Below are 24,267 nucleotides of genomic sequence, written 5' to 3'. Positions count from 1 at the left end.
TAAAAGGATATTATTGGCCATAAAAAATCATTTTGAGAAGGATACTTAATAATTCAGGAAAAGGCTCCGTACTTACTGCTGAATGAAAAGAAATCAAGACAAAACTTCATTTTTAGTGTGATGTCAATTAAAAAATACATATATATGTAATATAAAAGACTTGAAGAAAATACACCAAAATATTAATAGAGATTAGAACTAAACATTGGGATTATGGGTGATATTTATTGCCTTATCTGTATCTTTCAGATTTTTTGTAATGAGCATGAAATACTTTTTACAATTATTAAGGTAATTTTCTACGTAGGATTTATCTTATTCATCTTACTATTTATCGGAGGACATAACATAAACACTGGCAGGAGGTACATGTCCCACAAATATATACACGTGACTCTAAATTGCTCCTCCCCTTTCACCATCGCTTTCTTCGGGGAGTTTGGCTTATGGTGCTGAAGCCCTGAAGGAGATTACCACGCTCGCCAGCTCATAAGAGTGGTGGGAGCTGGGGGAACAGCTACTCTCCATGAAATCCCAGCCATAACTTACTTGACACCTGCTGAAAAGCTCACCACAGGGAAGAAGAGCCCATCTGTGTTGAAGTTCTCAAACATCCCCTGCACAGGCTGCCCGCTGATGCGGAAAGAGATGCTGGGTGCTCCAAGGTCCAGGCAACAGCTCACCACGTCGTCCGACTTCAGGAGGTGCTGGTTGATGGAGGCCACGGCCCTGGGTATGCGGCCTGGTGAGCAAAGAACAGGAAGAAGGTGTGTGGGACTCTGGGGAGATGCTCACAGGTGAGGTGAACAATGAGAAATGGTTTCCCAAGCTTTGTGAACAGGCAGCCCAAGACGAGCTGAGTCCCAGAGGAAAGTCTCAAGCTGCCAGGAATGAGAACAAACAAGAATTCGACCCGTTCAATGTGTGCTCAGATTCTGGCCTGGTGTCTGAAGTAACGGGCAAACCGCTTTGCTGGGCGTGGCTCCTAGAGTGTGTATGTGTGTGTGTTTATTCATAGATGCCCGAAGACCTTGCTCTCTTCTATTTCCTCTAAAACACACGGCCACCTCAGCATCGGATGCAGGAGCCATCCGAGTGAGTAAGAGCAAGGCCATCCAGCCACAAAACGGTGCAGCATAGTTTGCTTGCTTGTTTTAAAGAATTTTATTATTTCAGTGAGGCAGGGAAACACATTGTCAGTTATACGCTGTATTGGTTGATTTTTGTTGTTGTTGCCTATCTTTCATAAGATGATTTGTCATTTCCTGACCTAACTTAAACTAGTGAGAAAATCATCTCTTAGGTTTTCTATGTCACACCATCCCATTCTGGAAGTTCTAGAAGTAAATTATCGTAACCACTCCTCCCATCCCCCTATCAAGTTTTCAGTTCTATTGGAAAGGGAGCAACAAAGGGGCAAAAGTTAGGTATTAAATGGGGTTTCAAGCAAAACATTTATAAAGGTATATCTTGTTTCTTGATCATGCAAGCAATACACATTCATTATAAATGTTAATTGTGTATATAGAAAAGTATAAACAAGGAAAAAAATGTTACAATAAATTTTTTTGACTTTTTCACATATATTTAAATATTCACCCAAACTGGGATATTGTAGATTTTATAACTTGTTTTTTCTACTTATCACATTGCAAATATTTGATTGTATAATAGAATATTCATTAGAAACTAGATTTTTAATAGCTTCATAATACACCATGAAAAGGCAATTTTTAAAAAATCCCCTTATGATGACTATGTGAGTTCACAAATTTTGTACATATATCTATGTTATGTAATATTTCTAATCTTAGTTTAGTACTCTTTTTCAGTGGTTACTGCTATTCTAGTAATAGATTCCAAACTAAATGGTGGATTTTAAAATAGTGAAACTACTACATTCTCCTTAATAAAAAAATTTAGGTACCCCCTTGTGGTTGTTTTGGTTGACTGACAAAATCATATTGTATTCCCTCCCACCCTTCCACAAACAGTAATGAGGCTCTACACTGTGCCAGATACTGTACTTGGGGCTGGGGATCAAAGACTGAGGATCCAGTTCCCACTCCTAAGAAATCCATAGTCTCGTGGAAAATAAACGTTCAAATAAAGAACTACAATTCAGTATAACTATTGGAATGAAGGTGTACATGACGAGATGCCTTTAGAGGTAGAAGAAGGTGCGAAGTCAGCCTGGGAGTATGGAACAAGTTAAAACTTGAAGAATGAAAGGTTCACTAGAGAAACGAGAAAGAAAAGAGCATTCCAGACAGAAGGAACAGCTTATGCAAGAGGAGTGTATGAGTGTATGACATTTGCAGAATGGCTAGAGTTTGGTGAGGCTGGAACGTGGGGCTTTACGGGAGCCTGATGAGGGGTGATGGGGGAATAAAGGATGTAGAACTTGGACCACCGGCACTGCAACAGGGCAACAGCACCTAACATATTCAATGCATATTGGCAAATTAGCCTGGGATGGCCTCAGACTCTGTTTTTACAACTTTAACCTTGTTTCAACACTGAGAACGAAGAACAACTTCCTCATTGTTAGGACCTACAGTCAACACTATTTAAAACAAAACAAATCTAAGCAAACTTGATGAGTGTGTATGTTTGATACCTCTCCAATGTCTCCATTTGACAAGACTGAGTCCTCTCAGCTCCTTTTATGGAGTTTAGATATCCTAGGGTCCCAGAATCTTTCCTTCCTTATCATATTCAAGTCTGTTATTGGTATTAAAACTCAGCAAACTTTGCCATAATTGTCTCATTGTTAAGAGTTCTTGTTTCCCCAGTAAAAACCAATCTTTCCTGCTTCAACTGTTTCTTTTTCAATTAGTTTAACTTCTGGAAAATATCACTGTAGTCATTTGCACAAATCCTGAGAGATTTCCATGAATTTGGGAAAAAGGAAATTATCGAAATGCTGGGTGGGACAACTACCTTTAAAGTATCGAGATCCTTACTGGATAAAAATACAAATGAGAAGGACCTTTAGCTTTCTGAGATCCACATCAACTAGGACAAAACTGACAGTGTTGAATTGTGACTCCAGGGCCCTCTCGGCCCACCCTCTCACAATTCACTGTTGGTTTTTGTGCCAGTCTGAGCCTCAGCCAGTAAAGATAAAGAGCAACCTTCATGGGGGACGCTCTTCATACAGCAGTGCTTTGATGCCATCTGAGACTGAGTTCTGAGCTTTATTTAGCCTTCAATACGCCATAGCACCAAGTGCCTTACAGAGGAAGGATGGCTGGGAGTATCTCTCCTGTCCAGTCTGCTCTTTCATTTGAAAACCACCACCAGGATGAGAAGGTATGTCCTTGTGGTGAAGGACACTGTCTTTTAACTCCCATATTCTAAGAGACTGGGTGCCTAGTAGAAGTTGCTGTTGGAACACTTGCTAAGAGCATCCATAGGCAAATCAAAATCATAGTCTGAGCCTATTTTTAAAACATATAGATAATATAGAGTTGGGACCAGTATTACCTAGAAACTGAAGAGAGACTGTGAATCATCACTGGATATAAAGCATGTACTTAACAAGTGCTTAGAGCAATGTAATGGGAAGTCTATTTGAATAAAAGAGTCCATTTCATATAACATTCATGTTGTAAAAGGTCATGTGATAAAGTACATCTTGTTTTAAAATGTGAGTAGTATAAAGATTTGAAACTAGAAAACAATGGAATTATGAGATTGCTCTTGTACACTCTGTTTTATAAAACCGTTCCCATCTGGAGGGTCCTGCACCCCACATTTAAACAAGATGCTTGTCCTTCCAACTGCTCTGTAATGAGGTGGCATGGGGGTGGGAGCGGTCTCGGAGTCACAGAGGGCTGGTTCAAACACCAAGTCTTTGCCTGCTGTGATTCTGTTAGAAAATCAGCTTCTATGTCCATAAAATGGGTACAGCAATGCTCACAGTGATGCTGCCAAGAGGTTTGTAAGGTACCATTATTATTCCCATGATTTTGACGAGACAATGACTTACGTCCTGTGTACCTCTCGAGAGGCAATAGCATGTAGCAGTAAAGGGTGTTTCTAGAACCAGGCTCCCTGGGCATGAGTCCTGGTGCTGCCACTTACTGTGTGACCTTGGACAAGTCACTTACCTTTGTGGACTCAGGTTCCTCATCTATCAAATGAAAATAATAATATCGTGGGGTTACTGTGAGTTTTGAATGAATTATTCCATAGAGAGTAACTGGAAGAGCCTGACACATTGCAAACCACAATAAATGCTATTACTATTGCTTTTATAACTCCAAATATGTTAATTACTAGGCTAACAGTAGATAAGCTTACCAGAACATTGTAGGGATATTATGTCCTTTATTAATATTAGGTAAAAATAACAATATGGAGAATCATAGCATTGAGGGCTGAGTCTAGGAAAGTGATTTGAAAATTGAGTTACTGAAACCAATAAATCTCTTTATTGAAAGACTGTGCTCAAAAACGGTCACTTTCAAACACATTTACGATGTATTTGACGCTTTTAGCACAACCAATAGAAATGTGATGCTGTAGAAAGGAAAAGCAAATATGTCACAGACAGTTTTTCTAAATCGCCTCAACTGCTTTTCCAGATATTAGGAACTCTGAGTAATCCTGGGACCACCTACTGGAACAGTCTGGGAAGTCTTGTGGCCTCTGCTAGTCTGAAGAAACCTCCCCTGACTTAGAGGCTCAGGACCACCTGAAGGTCCCAGGAAGCTTGGAAAGGCCGTTCCAAGCCTAGCATTTTTAAGATAAAGGGAAAAGCCACTTTATCATATGCCATACATCTTCTAATGAACCTAAGGATGTAACACTGAGGGATTTCGTCTCTTCTGATGAGTAACGTAGACAACTGGAAACACTGATGCTCAGCTCAGCATTTCCATCGCCCCACGCACCGCAGAGTGTGGCATTATAACGTAAACACAAACATTCAGGCAACTGGAAAGCGAGAAGATCCAAATACATAAAAATGCTGGTGTTCTACAGCTACTCCTTGACCCCTCTCCACACAGCGCTAGGGTTGGAAAAGTCCAAGTCACAGTGGGGTGTGTTTTGATAGATGAACCGATACCCTGGAGCTCATCTTAGTAAGGAGACACGTAAAGACCCTCTCATCCAAGTTTGACTGTAGAGCTAATTTGTCCTCATGAGTCAGAAGTCCTAAGAAATCAGGAAACACAATTTTATTCCATTCATTTACTTTCTGTATCACTTATCTCTTGGGAAGGTGAATTCCTTTGCTTATTCCAATTTTGCAAGGGAAAAAGTTGCAAAAAGGGAAGGGTAGGTGTGATTTCCTCCTGTGAAATTGCTCCCTAACCAGTGACGTACTATATAGGCTGCCCTGAGCCAAATTCACCCCCGACTGCAGTTCTGAAAGGCTACGTATGTAAGCCCACATCAGGAGAGAGAAAATGATGACAAGAAAAGAGCCATTCCTCTGAAAGGAGAATCACGGTGGCTGGGCTGACTCAGGAGTCTGTAGGGAGGGCTGGGCAGGGCTGAGATGGGGGATATTTGTACAGCTGTTGCTTGAAAGTGACTTCATAGGCTCTGGTGGCTAAAAAGACCGATTAAGGCTGCCCTCTCCCTACACAGAGAAAAGGCTCATTCATATTCCCAGGATGTCACTTTAAAACTTCCTTTCCCATTCAGCATGGAACCTGGGTTCTTTTCCCCCTCAGGATGGGGCTAATCTCACGATCTCGAGTGAGACACGTGGAACTCTGGACTTGGTCTTCATGATGATGGTTGACTTCATAGACAGTGAAGGAAGGGAAATCATATTTACTTTGCATCTAGTGTGTGTCAAAAAATCCACATCCCTCATTTCATTTAAATTTCCTAAGAGCCTTGTATCATCTTCATTTTATTTGAGGAAACCAAGTCTCTGAAACCAAGCCTTTTGGCCTGGTTAAAAAAACCAAATAAGGGAAGAGCTGGGATTCAAACCCAGGCATACCTCCAAAGCCATGCTGTTTCTTCTTGAATTTCTCTACTGACAAAGTGTTAAGGGCTCTGCCATTCTTTCCAACTTCGGCAACATCCTCTGTGCTTTAATAAGTAGTTAATGACCAGTTCAAGGCAGTGGCTTAATTTGTGCACATAGATAAGTTTAAAGGTAATGGACCATCCATGTTCCTGCAAATGGCATTATTTTGTTCCTTTTTATGGCTGAGTAATATTCCATTGCATATATGTACCACATCTTCTTTATCCATTCCTCTGCTGATGGACATTTAGGTTGCTTCCATGTTCTGGCTATTGTAAATAGTGCTACAATGAACACTGGGGTGCATGTGTCTTTTTGAATTATGGTTTTCTCCCAGTATATGCCCAGGAGTGGGATTGCTGGGTCATATGGTAGTTCTATTTTTAGTTTTTTAAGGAACCTCCGTACTGTTCTCCATAGTGGCTCTACCAATTTACATTCCCACCAACAGTGCAGGTGGGTTCCCTTCTCTCCACACCCTCTCCAGCATTTGTTGTTTGTAGATTTTTTCTTGATAGCCATTCTGACCCATGTGAGGTGATACCTCATTGTAATTTTGACTTGCATTTCTCTAATAATTAGTGACGTTGAACATTTTTTCATGTGCTTTTCGGCCACCTGTATGCCTTCTTTGGAGAAATGTCTATTTAGATCTTCCACCCATTTTTTGATTGGGTTGTTTGTTTGTTTGTTTGTTTTGATATTGAGCTGCATGAGCTTTTTGTATACTTTGGAGATTAACCCCTTGTCAGTTGCTTTGTTTGCAAATATTTTCTCCCATTCCTAGAGACTGTCATACTGAGTGCAGTAAGTCAGACAGAGAGAGACAAATATCATATGATATCACTTATATGTGGAATCTAAAAAAAAGGGTACAAATGAACTTATTTACAAAACAGAAGTAGAGTCACAGATGTAGAAAACAAATTTATGGTTACCAGGGGATAAGGGGGGGGGAGGAATAAATTGGGAGATTGGGATTGACATATACACACTACTATACATAAAATAGATAACTAATAAGGACCTTCTGTATAGCACAGGGAACTCTACTCAATACTCTGTAATGGTCTATATGGAAAAAGAATCTTAAAAAAAAAAAGAGTGGATATATGTATATGTATAATTGATTCACTTTGCTGTACACCTGAAACTAACACAACACTGTAAATCAACTCTACTCCAATAAAAAAATAAAATAAAGGTAATGGACCTGGGCATTTACATCTCAAGGAAAAGAAGAAAAGTTGTCAGACCAGTTTCCATTCTCTCTCCCTAGCCATCCTCCATTCCCTCCTGCAGTAAGTTAGAGCGTCACTTCACTTCATTTCTACATCAGACAATTACCCTTTCATCAGATAGTCCAGAATTCACTGCTGTCCTGGTAGAAGCCATTAACAGAAACCTTATTTCTTCTGCTGGAGCACATGATGACATATTCATCTGTAGTGGCTTCTGCAAGATATATGTTCCCTGTGTGCTGGTTGGAGAATTCAGAATGATGCCCAAACCCAAGGAAGCTTCGTGTTTTAGTGAGCATAAAAGGTGCCAATTTTGTAGATGCTGGTTTCTCTACATCTCACCAGATGCTGAAGGCTGAGGGGTGAAGTCCCCCAAATGCACCTATACGGAGTTATATTACTATGTGAATAATGTTCAGAGAGCCACAGTCAGCTTTTGAAAAACTGAATCCCAAGCCCCCTTCCCCTGTATTTCCAATCAGATGAGCCCTTGCTAGTAATGACCGTGTGGGCTCAGCACATCTGGCTTCCTGGTCTTGAGCAGACAAGAGGAAAGAAGGGAACACTGTACACCCCTGGGCACCGTACACTCCTGGAATAATACACAACTGGATGGATGTCCACGTCCTGAAATGCACTGACAGCAGCCCTTTCTGGATGCACAACGAGTGGGTTGTCTGCCTCCTGACTCACTGATGTATTTATTCTGCAGACTTTACAAAGGGATATGCCAAGTGCCCCATGGAGGGGCATGGAGGGCTGCGAAATCTAGAAAAGATGGAGTAAATGTTTTCCTTTGAGAAGGGTTAGTTTCTCTTTGAAACTAGGGGCCACTTGGCTTCATCCAAGGGTCTTGGTGACTTCGTATTTCCTTAACCAATCCAGAGTTCTCATTAGGTGCAGCCTGGGATCCAGAGAATATGCTTGGCTCATGGTGAGGACAGGGCAGGAGCTGAGCAGCAACCAGCAGGCAGGAGGTAATGAGTTTCTCACCTCAATCCCACTCGTTCCCCCACAGATTCAATTTTATCAAACTCAGGAGCTGTAGATGTGTGTGAGCATAGGGACTCTTTCTTTTCAAATCACTTCCCCAGAGACAACTTCCTGAGAGCCTTATGCCATCTGATGATAATCTAAGCTAAAGGCTACTACGACCGTATCACCACGGAAACAGTGGCTCTACAATGGGGCTCTGAGAACCAAGAGGAGAAGATCCATCCTCACCTCCCATGAAAATGGAACCAGGGAAGGTTAAGCTGGGAGGATATGAGAACAAGACTGCCACTTCACTCTAACCCATCATCCTGCCCTTTTGTACCCACTTCTGTCTGTACCACACTGTCCCCTGGGACACACAAAAACAGACACAGACAATTTCTTCCCATAAATGATTCCAGATAAAGAAGTACATAAATAAATGCGTTTACACCATTCCTAAAAGTTAAAAACTGTTTATACTGAATATAAAACAGCACAAAATTAAAAATAAAAACATACTGATCAATTGAAAGTAAAGACCAACTGTAAGAAACATGTCACCAGGACCTGAGCTACTGGTTTTAGCTGGAAGCTAAGGGAAGAAGGAAAACATGATGGATAATATAGTTCTCAGATACAAAAGAAAATACATAGTTTTGTCCTGTGGAGACAAACTTTTCCCTGGTACTGGATTTCAGGAGGAATGTGTGTCCTGGTTCCTTATGCAAGAGGCACACAGCACAACGCTTACCTAAGGAATTTCTATAAGGGACACAATGTCTCCAGTTGCAGTTTTACAAAAGATACAGATAAGACACACTGTGGACAGCAGATGGGAGGAGTAGAGCTTCTGCTGTGGGTGAAAGCCTGAGGGTTAGTTTTACATTTTCACCCAGGCAGAAGCCAACCCATTTGTCCGCAGGCACAGGCCACGGACATGCTTTGGGGAAAGCATCAGTGTCTATATAAAAAAAGGAAGCTTTGAGTTCCTTTAAGAGATTAGCATCTACTGTGTGTCAGGCACAGACCCAGACACCTTACTAAGTGTATCATGAAGCAATATGTTGCGTTGACAAAATGACGGACTTGTAGTCAGATGTGGATCCGCCCCAGTGTGATTGGGAGAAAGTTAATTAAACATCTTTGTGTTCAGTTTCCACGTCTGTAACATGAGATCAATATTATCCACCTTAGGGAGTCACTGTAAGAATAAAATGAGAGAAAAAATGTACAAAAGCTATGTAGCCTACTGCCCAGTAAGTAAATGCTCAGTCTTTTTCTCCTTCCCTGTTTACCCATATAATCTTGACAAGTCTATGCAATTAGGATTGTACAGAAGCAGACACTGAGCCCGAGAAAAGTTAAGTAATCTGTACTAGACCATGCAGCTGAAGTGCCAGACTCATGGTTTAAATGCAGGACAGTCTCATTTCAGATGTGATGCCCTTCCTGCTTAACCATCTAATTAGTTGAGACTTGAGTCTATATCATTTCAACAAGTGACCATTTCAGTTTGAACAATTTGAGCCTCAATCATCCTCAGGAAGAGATAAGGAGCCAAAGCTTTGGCAAGGTGCTCACCTGACCAAAGGTGAAGTCCATCAAAGCCGTAGGAGTACAGGTCATCGCCAACACCATTGCCCCCCCATCCTTCTCCGCCTCCAGGGTATGGGGCATAGCCTGAGGAAGAGGCCCAGCCCACCCGCAGGTGTGTGGGCTCTGCTGTGAGGAAGGGGTCCACCTGGTCGATGATTAGCTCGAAGTACCACTTCTTGTACTGTGCTGAGCCCTCAGCGACTCCCAGGAAGATGTTTGGCCGAATACTGAAATTAAACATGGGACAGGTGGCATCTACAGACTCTCAAGAAGTAAAAAAGCAAATTGAACCAGACCATAGGAGGCATCGGCCCAATTAAACCAAGGGCAAGAGCAATTTTGTGATTTTTGTCTTGTTCTAAAGTAGAAAAAGCTTCGAGCCTCCAACACTGGATCAAGTTCTTAGTGGGAGGTGTCAGGACAACATTAATTCCCTTATAAAATATAAAGGATATCTCTTCAAATATTCTATTCAAGGCAACCAACATTTACTGAGTGCCATCCATGGGTAAAGATGTTGAAAACATCATACAGAGTTGTATGATTACAAACCCTTGTTTCCTTCTCTAAGTGAAAGAACTGACTTACTCAAGTTCCATCTTCTGGTAAATTGGTTTAAGCACCCCAAAACCATTTTCATATCATCAGCTTTCCCCCCTAGGCCTTATTAATAACAATGGCCTCTCCAAAGCATTAAGAAGTCACTATTAGAAATAATCCAGACAGAGAAAGAGAAATACTGCATGGTATCACTTACCTGTGGAATCTAAAAAAAGAAAAAGAAAAAGTCCAGCTCCTAGAAAGAGCAGAAAAGTGGTTTTCCAGAGAGCAGGGGTAGGGTTGGAGGGATAGGGAGAGATTGGTAAAAGGGCACAAACATTCACTTATAAGATGAATAAAGTCTGAGGATTTAACACGGTGACTATAGTTGATAACACTGTATTGTATAATTGAAATTCACTAAGAGAGTAGAATTCACATGTTCTCATTAAAAAAAAATGGTAAATGTGTGAGCTGCTGGATGTGTTAATTAACTCGATGGGGAGAATCCTTTCACAATGTATATGTGTATCAAACCATCACATCGTATATTTTAAATATCTTACACTTTCGTTTGTCAATTATACCTCAATAAAGCTAAAAAAAAATTCAAGCTTGATGACAAAAAAGGTGGAGGTGGGGTGTGGAGACATCACTATTAGGAAACTTTGTTAAGGGATAGAGGTAATGTATCCAGCAAAAATGGTTAAAAAGCTTGGCACAGGGGCTTCCCTGCTGGCGCAGTGGTTGAGAATCTGCCTGCCAATGCCGGGGACACGGGTTCGAGCCCTGGTCTGGGAAGATCCCACATGCTGCGGAGCAGCTGGGCCCGTGAGCCACAATTACTGAGCCTGTGCATCTGGAGCCTGTGCTCCACAACAAGAGAGGCCGCGATAGTGAGAGGCCCACGCACCGCGATCAAGAGTGGCCCCCGCTTGCCGCAACTAGAGAAAGCCCTCGCACAGAAACGAAGACCCAACAACACAGCCATAAACAAATAAATAAATAAATTAAAAAAAAAAAAAAAGCTTGGCACAAACCACTTGGAGTTGTCCTGGTTGGAATCCTACTCTCAGAGGTCCACTGGCCTGGGCGGGGGCTATGTCAGTTTTGGGTCCACAAGGGAAAAACCAGACTGGTACCCAGAAGAAAGTCTGTGCGATGCCTGCAGACCAGAGCCTGCTCTACACTTCTGAGGGGAGGTTCTTTTCTCACATTGCAGGGTAGAGAGCGGGCCTAGGTGGAAAGTTGCTGTAGTTGCTCCCTAGTCCATGCCCAGTGAGTTCATGACTCCCATGTGGCTGCATGTACGGACCAGTAGGCCAGGGCTCTGCACGGGCCCGTGCTCTTCACCCTGGCCTTCACAGGTGGCCCTGGGGTAAACGGCCATGTGCCCGAGGATACAAGAAATCATGGTCTCAACATGGGACATCCACTCTATTAAAAGATTTTTAGAAAAAAATGTTGGTACAGCAAAATAAAAATAAATACGTTAGGAAGAAGGTATAAGAGATGCATTAACGTTTAATACAAAATGTGGTAGACCCCTCTCTCAAGGCCAAATTCTTTAGCCCTCAGATGGTATATTTACTCTACCTTTGGCTGCTTTACGGGAGAAGTTTGAGAAACTCAGCTGAAGGGATTGGAGTACAAGGCCCTAAAAAAGTACACATTTGCCTGGTCTCGTCTTATGTGGCTTCATCAGCACAGAAATGCTGGGCAGGTGGCTTTGGAGTTGAGATCAGCCCTCTTCTTTTCCTTTCTGGGGACAAGATGGGCATTTGGAATGACGGTGGTGGCCTTACCTTGTCACATCGTTAATCAGCCGCGTCTGCAGGAGCAGGTTTCTGCGGGGCAGCAAGTTGTCACAGATCAGATTCTGGTTGGCTCTCACTGCGACCCCATTGCAGAGACAGAGGGAACACAGCACGTCCAGAACCTGCAGCAGGACACACGCCGCCAGACCTTAGGACCACTGGGAGGGCAGAGCAGGCAGGACCTGATGGCCACAGCACAGGAAGGAAGCAGGTCTCGTGAAGGTGGGGGCCAGGTGACAGGTGCGAGGACCTGTTTAGAGTCAAGAAAGCTGCACCTGTCTCACCAGGCATGAGTGAGTGGTGCCCGGGAGCCTGCTGCCCCTCGGGGAAGATGAGGCTGGGCTTCTTGCTAACTGCTCTGCCCTAGTCTTGTGCCCCATCCCTCCAAACTAGGCATGTCACCTGTGGCCACTGTTCTGTTAAAGTGGGTAAGAGTCTGAGCCCTGAAGACAGCCCGTCTAGGTTAATATCCCAGCCAGGGCCAGGACTAGGGAGAGGTGAGTCATCTAGGGCACCAAACCCAGGCACAACTTCCTCTCAGGGTAGGTGCTAGAAGGCCTTCCATGGGCCTCAAGCTGACGCTCGTGCTCCTGCCTGGCCCTGGGGGCCCTCTGCAGATCAGTAGGCATTCACACAGTGCTTCCTGAAACACACTCCGATTCCCATTTGGCTAAGGTCCCTTGCTCGTAGCAGGCTTGGGACTCACGTGGGTGGGGTAGAGAGGAGAGCAGGGCAGATTCCTAGTCTTGGGTCTCTTGCTGTGATATTATCAAAGTTCACTAAGATACCCTTACATTCCTAGAAATCCCGATTCAAAAACATTTCACCTGGGCTTCCCTGGTGGTGCAGTGGTTGAGAATCTGCCTGCTAATGCAGGCGGACGCGGGTTCGAGCCCTGGTCTGGGAAGATCCCACATGCCGCGGAGCAACTAGGCCCGTGAGCCACAACTACTGAGCCTGCGCGTCTGGAGCCTGTGCTCCGCAACAAGAGAGGCCGCGACAGTGAGAGGCCCGCGCACCGCGATGAAGAGTGGCCCCCGCTCGCCGCAACTAGAGAAAGCCCTCGCACAGAAACGAAGACCCAACACAGCCAAAAATTAAAAAAAAAAAAAAAACAACAAAACATTTCACCTACCGTTTCTCCCCCTTAGAGTGAGAGCAAACCACCAGAGCAAGCAAACCAGGCGGCCCCTGAATCTACCAGACCCATCGTGAATCTACCAGACCCGTCGTGAGTTGTTCCTAATCCACATCGTTCTCCAGCCACCTGGGAAGTGGGAACAGCCTCTGGCCGCTTCCGCCACGTGCTGGCCTGTCTGCCCTGCCTCCTTGTGCTGCACCCTCATTCATTCAGATTTTGTGTTCCTACTGCGGCACAGCAAACTGCTGAGCCAGGCACTCTCCTCCCTCTCTCCTCTACGGGGAGGACTGTGCAAACAGCAGTGGCTAAATAACGGCCAGGACCGCGGCAGGCTGCGCTGACAGGGAGGGGCCAGCCGCAGTCCAGTCTCACAAAGTGACCACCGAAGACTCAGTGCTTGGTGGGTTTGGACGGCTTCAGGTTGTTGATGGCATTTGTATCCATAATTCTCACAAACGAATTTCCTACCTGACTCCCTGCATGTCAATTTCATTCCAGATAAATACAAAGCACAATTATGGGACGAGCAGAAAAGAACCCCAAAGGCAGTTTTACGGAGGACTCTCACCATTACCACTGCGTGAAACATATTGACTGTGGCACTGGAAATCCAGAGGATAATTTCCCACTCTAAGAAAAGAGCCATAGATGGCCAGGAAATTAAACACTTATCATCCAGCCTATCGCACATTTTCATCTGTTTTGCCTTGGAGCGACAGCTGTAGGAGCCTTGCTGCCACAGCCGGAAGAAAAGCAGAGCTTAATCCACATACAATAGGAACCGTGAGAAGAAAAAAGGCTCAGTAAAAAGCACACAGACTAAGGGAGTAGTATGTCACCTACAAATAAATGATGCCATAAAGAATGCGCTGACATTGTTCAGGCTTTGTTTTAGAAGGCATTTCTTTGGGTAAAATGGGACAAAGGGGCAAACTCCCTTTTCAGAAAAAGTTTAAATGGGTTCTTTTAAAAGTGAAGGGTGCCAGCAACCCCACTCCTGGGCATATACCTGGAGAAAACCATAATTCAAAAAGATACATGCACCCCAATGTTCACTGCAGTGTTGTTTACAATAGCCAGGACATGGAAGAAACCTAAATGTCCATCGACAGAGGGATGGATAAGAAGATGTGATATATATGTACAATGGAATATTACTCAGCCATAAAAAAGGATGAAATAATGCCATTTGCAGCAACATGGATGGACCTAGAGATGACATACTAAGTGAAGTAAGTCAGACAGATAAACACAAATATCGTATGATATCACTCGTATGTGGAAACTAATTTTTAAAAAATGATATAAATGAACTTATTTACAAAACAGAAACAGACTCACAGATTTCAAACACAAACTTATGGTTACCAAAGGGGAAACGTGGAGAAGGGGATAAATTAGGAGCTTGGGATTAACACCCACACACTACTATATAAAAAACAGATAACCAACAAGGACCTACTGCACAGCACAGGGAACTCTACCCAATATTCTGTAATAACCTATATGGGAAAAGAATCTGAAAAAGAATGAATATGCATATATGTGTAACTGAATCACTTTCTGTACACCTGAAACTAACACAACATTATTAATCAACTATACTCCAATAAAATTTTTAAAAAGTGAAGGGAGTACAGATGGGCCAGTCCACGTGGGGGACATGCACACAGTGCTAGGGGTCATCTGTACTTTCTGACAGAGAGGGAGCATCCCAGAGACCTCTGGGATGAGTGGCAGGCTGTGGCAGGTACCGCCCGGTGGTCACAAGACTCTGCCTCCTTCTCGTCCTGAGCACAGAGAGACTACACTTCCCAGCCTCCCTTGCAGTTCTGTGGGGTCATGTGACTGAGTTCTGGCCCCGTGGAAAGTGGTGGATGTGATGTACACTGCTTTCAGGCCCAGCCCCTATACTCCCTCTCTCTTTCCAGCTGGATGTGGAGATCCAAGGAAGGATTACAAATCCCAAGGGTCTCCTTATTCCAAGGGGGACCCAGCAGCGCTGGCATCACCTAGGAGCTTGCCAGAAGTACAGATGCTCAGACCTACCTCCGGACTTACCAGATCAGAGCCTTCATTTTAACACGATTCCCAAGAGATGCATAAGCACATGACAGTCTGGGAAGTCCTGTCCTGGAGGACAGTGGGGCCGCTACACAGAAGGAGCCTGTGTTTCTGAACGACCACACAGCACGGAGCCCTCCCGCTGGCCGGCCTCACACAATGACTTCGCTGTGAGAATTTGGGGTTGTCTGTCTTAGGAATTAGGCTTCTCTGATCTGTACACTGGCCCAACTTGAGAATTTCCCTGGCCCACTCTGTGGAGTTCATTTGCTGCTTAGCTGTAATCATTTTCATCAATGACACCACATTTCATCTAAGATCCTCTCTTGTGCTTTTAATCTCCATTAGTCACTACCCCAGACACAGGCTCCTGTGGGAATTCTGCTTTAAAGGTAAGAAATAGGTATTGTACATCCACGGACATATCATTTGGCTGGTGCAGTTCTGTCCTCAGATTTATCTATAACAACAATTTTTAAAAATGCAAAACGTACTTAATTCTGTGAATTTGTTGTCAGGCTGTATATTTGAGAAATGAGTGCTTTGCTGCCCCTGAGGAACAGATTCTGTTCTCGCTGTAGATGCGCAAACTGGGTGGTTGGGAACGCGCCTACATTGGCTGCCTGGGAACTCAGAGGTGATTTTATGGAGCTACTGTAGCAGGTCTGTGGGACTTAATGGTTTGCTTCCCTGTGCTCTCTTCTGCACCGCCCCCTCCTGCCCCAAATCCCCACCCCAGGCTAACTTTTCAGTTCTGATTCATACCTTCTCAGGACCAATGATATTACTATTTTACCATGTATGTTTCTCACAGGTGGCTCCAAATCCTTGTGAAACAAAGAAGATAATAAAAAATATTAATCTGTGATAACACTAAGCAGGTTTGGAGTAAGGTAGGTTGGGGGGGGGACAAGTGAAAAGGGCATATTTTACTTTTATTATTACATGCTTACTGCATAGAAAACTTAGAGGGTAACTGTTATAATTTTCAGGAATTGTTCTTTTTACCCAATAACATGGGTGCTACCAACATAGTAAGTGTGTTTCTTACTACTAATAGTCATCTGTTGGATGAGATGAGACTTGTACGTATATGTGAGCTACCATCCAATCATTCAAGATGAGACAGCATATGAGCTGGGCACTATGGGGTTTACAAGGTCCCTGCTGTAAAGGAACTTAGTCTCTGAGAGAAGTATACATGTAATATAATTATAAGGAAAGGCAGAGTGAAAACACCATGTAACAGTGTGCACAGTTGTACAAGGATTGAGGAGAGGAGATCATGTCCAACTGGGATTCAGAAAAAACTTCAGGGAGGGCGTGGCATCTGAACTAAGTTTTTTGTTGTTGTTGTTGTTTTTGGTTTTTGTTCTTTGTTCATTTGCTTGATCTTGTAATCTTTTTTTTTTTTAACATCTTTATTGGAGTATAATTGCTTTACGATGGTGTGTTAGTTTCTGCTTTATAACAAAGTGAATCAGCTATACATACACATATATCCCCATATCTCCTCCCTCTTGCATCTCCCTCCCTCCCTCCCTATCCCACCCCTCTAGGGGGTCACAAAGCACCGAGCTGATCTCCCTGTGCTATGCGGCTGCTTCCCACTAGCTATCTATTTTACGTTTGGTAGTGTATATATGTCCATGACACTCTCTTACCCTGTCACATCTCACCCCACCCCCTCCCCATGTCCTCAAGTCCATTCTCTAGTAGGTCTGTGTAAGTTTTGAAGACAGATACAGTTTTGATGGTTTCTGGAAAAGCAGAAAGTGAGGAGACGCTGAGGGATCACCATGAGCCGCGTCTCTGTGGCTGGTCGCTCGTCACTGCGAGGTCAGGGGGTAGAGTACATTCAGAAAACAGGACATGGGCAGCACATCCCACCCCTGTCCCTTTCACTCCAAAGACTGTGCTCTTTCCCTCTAACCTTTTGGCCTAAATTTGATCATGCTTTAGATGAGTGGCAATGCTTTCCACGGCAAGGATAGAGCTGAGAACTAAAATATTGCCTGCCATATCAGTAAACAAAGGATGTCACAGCCATCAGCTGTTGTATTATAGCCGCCCCTATGGTGAGCCCTGAGGGAACTCAGGAAGGAAACAAAGAATGCCTCCCCATTCTAAACATGTGATTGGAGGTGGCATGGCACAGTAAGGGGTTTCTCAAACCCACCACATCTACAGACCCTTAACAAGAAGTGTCATGACCCTGAAAGACCACCTTCATGGACCCACAGGGGCCCTCAAATTCCAGTCTGAGGAACACTGACTTATCGTATGAAATCACATTGCCTCAACTTTGACATCATTGCCAGAATTTCTCAAACAGTGCCCTGGCTCTGGAAGATTAAAGACTACTCTGCTAGTGCACTCAGGTAACATTATCAGACCAGGCATTGCTTTCTAGCAAAGCCCTGCAGCTTCCTAGGCCTCAGTTTTCTCAACAGTGGAATGGGCAGAACAGTAATCAACTTTCTGCCGAGCGACAATCCATTAAAGGCTTTGTGGTTTTTGGCTGAAAGAAGCCATCGCAAAGCTGGTTATTTACTAAGTGTGTTCTGTGGTGTGATCGTAAAGCAGCCCTGGGAGCAACGAAACGAGGGCAGCTTTCCTGTCTAAGGGCTCCTCTTGACATGTGCCCATAGCTCATGGCTCAGGCCACAGGTTACTCGGGTGCTTATCAATTACCCTCATTACACTTTGCAGACGGGAAGGAACATGTTGGAACGTAGCTAAGCTGGGATGAAGCAGGAGCCTCATGCCTGCTTTTGATTTACCACATTTGGGAAAGCAATTACAGACCCCATATATTTCTTTTTGTTCTTTGCCAGGCAATTTCACAGATGCTAAGGACCGCAGCTTTTTTTTGTTGTTTCCTAAGGATGATACATATCATCCAAGCAGTGCTACGGAGGCTTGTTCTCCTGGACCGCCTGAGACATGTCTCCAATGTGCAGTGACCCCAACTGATGGTGAGCAGAGAGGGCCAGTGACCAAGCTGGGTTCTCTCCACTCCACATGAGCCCAGCGGCCGTCCTTCACATCCAATTATGCCATCTGCTCTTGAAATGCACCCCCTCAGCCTTGAAGTACCTGCCTGCTCGCTAGCAAGTCATCACAGCAACCCCCATATACGGGGCAGATGTCGAAGGGTCAGGATAAGACATATTTTAATAGACTTTCCCCAGAGATCATTGTGTCTTAGAGATATAATGCCATACAAATAGAGACATTAGAACTTTGAGACCTCAAAAAACCTTGATATAGCATTCCACCTTCATAAGTGAGCTGGCGATGGCTTCATTTTACAGCTGAAATGACTGGGGCGCAAGGTCACACACCTGTTTTGTATCAGAGGGAGAGCCCCACAGCTTGCCCCCTCCGGCTTGTTCATGCAGATCCATTTACTTCACCTGGTTTGACTCATGGCAAGTCTGATTTCATTTAAGAACATGCCATGTTGCCAAGACTTTCTACATTATTCTAAATCTGATTTCTGTACAGCTTCTTTATAAAGCTTGGTATCAGCTGTTTCACTACTAAAGCTCTTAGACCCGAGGGTGGGCACGAATCCTGCAGCTGGCCTTGTATGGAGCTGAGCGCCCCACACACAGCCAGCTGTGGGTTAAGGGGTAATGATGAGCCAGGCTTGGGAAGCTGGTGGAAACTGAGGGGACCACCCAAGATCCCGCGTGACTGGCTCGGAATATGCTCCTCGGGAGGAAGGGTCTTTCAGGACCTCAGTTTCCAAAGGTAGTATTATTATTATTATTTTAAATCAAAGCCAAGAAAGAGAGTAGTCAACATCCTCTCAGTAACACAGAACACTTATTAAGCGGCAGAAAGGGAAAAGCCAGGTAAAGTCAATCACTGTTCGGGGTTCTTTCTATACCCACCTTGTGATTTCGCCCGTGCTTATCCAACAGGGAGATGATTGACTTGATGTGGCCTTCTGCTATCAGGTTTAAGGCTTCTGGGCTTTCAATCAGGATGCAGTGCAAAACTTCCAAGATACCTACACGAATACCACAAAAACCATTTGGACGTTGAATAACCTGCAGAACCGACTATAATTAGAAACCTGAGCGTGAAAGGACCATCCTGAGTGAACAGAGTATCATCGTTTCTTTGAATCTATTAAATACTTCCAGCCAGAAGAAAAATGCAGCCACCTCGGACGGCTCAAAAGCCTCTGGGGCCAACCAGTCTGTAATTCAGAAGTGAGTTTATTCATCACTAACCCCATCTCCCTCTTCCTGGACAAAGACAGGATCCTTCTGTGTCAAAATATAGAGAAGCAGCTTTAAAATAGAATCCTTAATTTGATCAAACCAAGCAATACTTAATTTAAAAACAGATAGAAAATGGGATACTTAGTTTACTATAAATTCTAAAGGTCATTCAAGCAATTTAGAAAATAGTCTGAGTGTTCCTTGAGTAAGAATTTTTCTAGGAATCATCCCAGAATTTTTATTTTAGATGCACTGGTATGTCAGTAAACTATAAGCTCACAAATAAAGACTATTTGGTTTGTCCCCTTTCCTGGGCACACTGGATGGTTTTCTGTATTAAGTGAAGGTTGAAGAAAAACTAACAGGTGCCCTTGCAGCCTAGCACCTACAGGCTTAACACCGGGGTGGAAATGCATGGGAAGTAGTTGGCCAATATCTTTATTGGTTCTATTGAGAAGATTCCTCTTGATTCTGTTTCTTTCAAGGTTTTCATAAATTACCCTAAAATGTAGTCTGGCCCATGGGTGGAGGCACTGAAGAAAACAGAGGCTTTGGAAGAAGACATAGGTAGGTGGATGGTCCTGGAGGAGCCTTGCCTTGGCCTGTCCAAGCTCCTGCCATCGCTAGACGATGAAAAGAGCATTAAAAACCTTTTAGCTTCCCAGATGGGGGCCCACACCTTTCATGTTCTCTCATCTCTGAGGAAGCAAACTGCAGAGCCTCAGGGCATGGTCACTTACCAACGATGACCACTCTTCTTGGCTCAAATTCTCTGGGAGTCACCACGAAGGGCTCTAGATAGGATGTTAAGGGTGATTCAGGGGGTATGAGGATTATCATTTCCTCTAAGTTCTTGGTCATCCTTCAGACCTGCTTCTAACCAAAGAGTTGAGAGCACTACATCCAGACAGGGTTTAGAAACCCAGAGAATAACAGTCCAAGTAGCAGTTAGAAGGGGACCAGCACCCCTGGGGTGGGGAGAGGGCGAGTCAAGAACCCAGAGGGTGGAGATGAAGGCACAAAGTGAAAAATGAAGCAGAAAAGGAAAGATATTTGAAGCATGGGTTAAAGTTGTTCAATAAAGTTATAAGAGTGCCAGGAAAATTTAGGACTTTATATTTCTTTTCGTTAAAGTAATTATTGAGGGTTGCTTGCAATCCAGTGGAAAAAAGAATTGTTCAGAGATTCAACTTTGTTTTCTTTTTTTTAACAGAAATTAAAAACCCCCCACCTTCTCCAGTTATGTTTCCTATCAAATCTTACCTGAGGAAGATTCTAGTCTGTCCAATTTGCTGATTAGCCAATCAAGGTTATTGGAGAATTGAGCGCAATTGTTTCTGTTTCCACGAATGAGAGCAGCTGTGAACAAGAACACATTGGATCATGTAGGTTAAAGGGCACAGTGATGGGCCTGAGAACTTGGGGTGCTGTTCAATACTCCACCTGCTTAGCAACTAAAAAGAATAGAGTAACACTCTTCCCCTCCGAAGCCCTTTGATACAATCCTATTTCTACATTTTGGAGAGTAAAAAATCTACCATTCTCTCAAATATTTCCAGAGATTCTACTGTGTACCAGGCATCTGTCTAGTTGCTGGGAATAAAGCAGTGGGAATGCGACAACAGATTCCCTGCCTTTGTGAAACAGGAGAGGGAGACAATATACACACAAATTAATAAAATTACTTCAGATAGTGCTAAGCAAGAAAATAATATCTGCTTGGTTACTGGCTTAAGAATTCAGTTTCCTCTAACGTTTTCTTAAATCTAGCTAGAGACCTGCTATTCTTCAGTGCTAAAGGAAGGCATCCAAATGAACACAACTGAAAAGGCTGGTTAAACTAATAGGCAAGTAATAACAAAACATGAAACTAAAATATCTAAAACACATCAGTACATGACAGTGGTTCCCAAAGTGTATCCCTGGAGAGGAATGTCAGTATCACCTGAGAACTTGTTAAAAACACAATTTCTCTGGCCTTATCCCAGATCTACTGAACCAGAAACTCTGGGGATGGGGCCCAACATCTGTGTTTTAACCAGCCCTCCAGCTGATTCTGATGCTTGTTCATTATCTGAGGACCACTGGTAGGTGATACTGTAAAGGGAGAGAGAGAATATGCTGTCATTAGATTTCCACCAATCTAGACCAAGTAACCTTCCCTCCATAGGCCTGTACTGTAGATGCAACTCTGGAATAAGTCCATGTAAGTTAATTGGCCCCCAAGTAGCCTGTTCTTCATGCTGTTGGCTTTCAAAGACTGTGGGTTTGACAGATGTTTGTAAGGTATTTGGATAAGGAAATGTCTTCCTCAGGACCTCTGTTTTGTACCTCCAGAATTCAGTCTGAGCTCCTACCCCACTTTTCGGGTTGGCCCCAGCAAGGGATTAACCTCGAGGCTCTGGGGTCAGGCTGTCTGGGCTCAAAACAGTTCCATCACTTACAACATGTGTGACCTTGGATAAGTTATGAGCATTTCTGAGCATCCGTTTCTTCACCAATAAATTGGTAATAGTACCTACACCTCACAGTGTTGCTCTGTGGATCAAAAAGAGATATTCTACTGCCTGGCATACAGAACTCAACAAATGTTAGCTATTATTGTAATAATTACTACTGAGTTCTAGCCACATCACTACAAAATGTTAGAGCTGGAAGAGACTTTATGAGGTCACTAAATACAGTGGCAATCTAATCAGCCTGATCCTTGACATGGAGAATGAGTCTAATCTGACTTCTCTGGCCTCCCCTCTGGCCTGCTCAGCTTTCCATGGACTTCCTCTCAATGGGACATTTACATCACAGCAAAGTATTAAAATGCTGCCATGTTATCATGGCTGAGCCATTACTGGTGGCCACCTTCTTGCAGAGGCTGATGCTGTCTTCCTCCTGCAGCCTGGCAGCCTGGGCCCATGTGATGGCATCAGTTACAGCAGGCACCGGAAGGTCACCATACACTCATAGTTGTGAGAAGAAAGGCTGGATGCTGGAACATCCCTACTCTTTGCCTTTTTCTTTCCACCAAAATGAAATAAGGAACAGGCCAAAGCAGCAGGAAGCATGACTGCTCAACAGGTGGACAGTGAAAGAGCACACAGTTGAAGAGGGTAACCACCCTCAAACTGCAGGTGTCAAAGGTCTAGACCTGGAGGGTACCTGAAACGTATTTTTGTCTTGCTCCCTCATTTTAAAGATGAAGAACTGAGGTTCGGGGAGTGTGACCGTTAAGGGTTTCGCAGGTAGTTTTGGCAAAACTGATCACTATTTGCTTCTACTCGCTGACATCTTGCTGTCAGTTTGGAAAGTACGATCAGCTACCAGTTAGCAGAATGAATGGCTGGCTTAGAATCAAATGATTTAACAAAAGCTTCCAAAGAATGAGGCTGGATGACAGTCTTAGCTTGTCCCATGGAAATACCTACAAACCACCCTTGGCCACCTTCCCAGGGAGAGGGCTCTGGGTACGTACTTACCCAGCAATTTGTAGAGTAGGTTCAGAATTTCTTTCCAGGCCATCCCACTCTCCTCCCTGGCAATCCCTGCGAAGTGTGCTATGCTATTGTAGATATTCAAGCGATCAATGCAGTTTAACACAAGGGCCAACATCCCCTGTGAAGGTGAGTTGGGCAAAAAGTAAAAATACTTGATTAAGATCATGGGATCCCTTTTGTTCTTTCCTCTCCAACATCATTCACCTTTTAAAGCTGATAATGCTAATATGCAAAGAGACCTTCATGGTGCCAGTCTGGATGCTGTTTTTTCCTCCCCAAAACAAAACATGCATTTTTATGCCTCAGAGACCTAAATAGCACCCATTTGGGGAGTATCAGCAGTCTCCTCTGACGGGTTTGCTCCCCACGTGTTTAACTCAATCCAAGGACATACTGAGGAAGGGGGAGCATGAATGAGTCTCACAGAAGCCTGCCCTGTGTCAGGTGTGAAATGATTCTGACTCACCCAGAAACAGCCCTGGATATAGGACCTATTTTTCTCTTAGATGCACAAGACATCTCCCCATCCCCTTGAAAAGAGGTGGAATTTAGAGACAATAAAAGAGGATCTTAAACTACTTTTCAGCTAATTTACAATACTATGCCGCCCAGTAAAAATATCGGTGCCCAGCTGTTCTTAAAGAGCAGGAGGGAGGTGTTAACTGTAGTTTCAACAGCCCTGTAAGGCACACAGAATGTTCCCCCAGCCAGTCTGCTCACATCAGAAAGCTGGGTAGGGACGGGTCTACTTCCCACGCCATCAACTTTGGAAACGCCCAAGGGACCAGCCCTGTCCCCAGGAATGGGGGGCTGCAGGAATATGACCATGACCTTCAAATTAGTGCCAAATCATCACGTCCAAGTTCAGAAAAGGCATGTGACTTGTCTAAGGACAGACACAGCCAGGGATGGAGCCAGAACTAGGGCCAGGGTCCCTAGAGCCCCAACTTAGTATTTCCCCTATATCCGGGCCCCATCCCAAGTGACTTAGATGCTCAAGTTCGACTTGAGACATAGCAGCATCTGTATCTCTCAAACCAGCTCCTCAGGCATTTCTGATGTGGTGGAACCTCGGCATCTGTATTTTTCCAACAAGTTTCCAAGGTAATTCTGACATCTTCCAAAATGTGGTGATCACAGCCAATGCCATACTCTCGTAGCTG

The 24,267-nt window shown here is 43.9% G+C and overlaps 1 protein-coding gene across 1 annotated transcript in view; it reads right to left on the bottom strand.

Moving 5' to 3' along the window:
* Nucleotides 1-24,267, bottom strand: part of RYR3 (ryanodine receptor 3) — a 572,028-nt gene that overhangs the window by 244,694 nt on the left and 303,067 nt on the right. Inside the window, exons 14-19 of the mRNA XM_057542134.1 lie at nucleotides 23,087-23,222; nucleotides 20,877-20,972; nucleotides 19,278-19,396; nucleotides 12,159-12,292; nucleotides 9,799-10,040; nucleotides 550-742 (exon numbers count right to left, since the gene is read on the bottom strand). Coding sequence (XP_057398117.1) covers nucleotides 550-742; nucleotides 9,799-10,040; nucleotides 12,159-12,292; nucleotides 19,278-19,396; nucleotides 20,877-20,972; nucleotides 23,087-23,222 — 920 coding nt within the window. The remainder of the gene's footprint in view (nucleotides 1-549; nucleotides 743-9,798; nucleotides 10,041-12,158; nucleotides 12,293-19,277; nucleotides 19,397-20,876; nucleotides 20,973-23,086; nucleotides 23,223-24,267) is intronic.

Source organism: Balaenoptera acutorostrata, chromosome 3, assembly GCF_949987535.1.
Source record: "Balaenoptera acutorostrata chromosome 3, mBalAcu1.1, whole genome shotgun sequence".
NCBI lineage: Eukaryota > Metazoa > Chordata > Mammalia > Artiodactyla > Balaenopteridae > Balaenoptera > Balaenoptera acutorostrata.
Note: the sequence above shows the minus strand (reverse complement) of the source record. Positions and strands in the feature narration are given on the sequence as shown.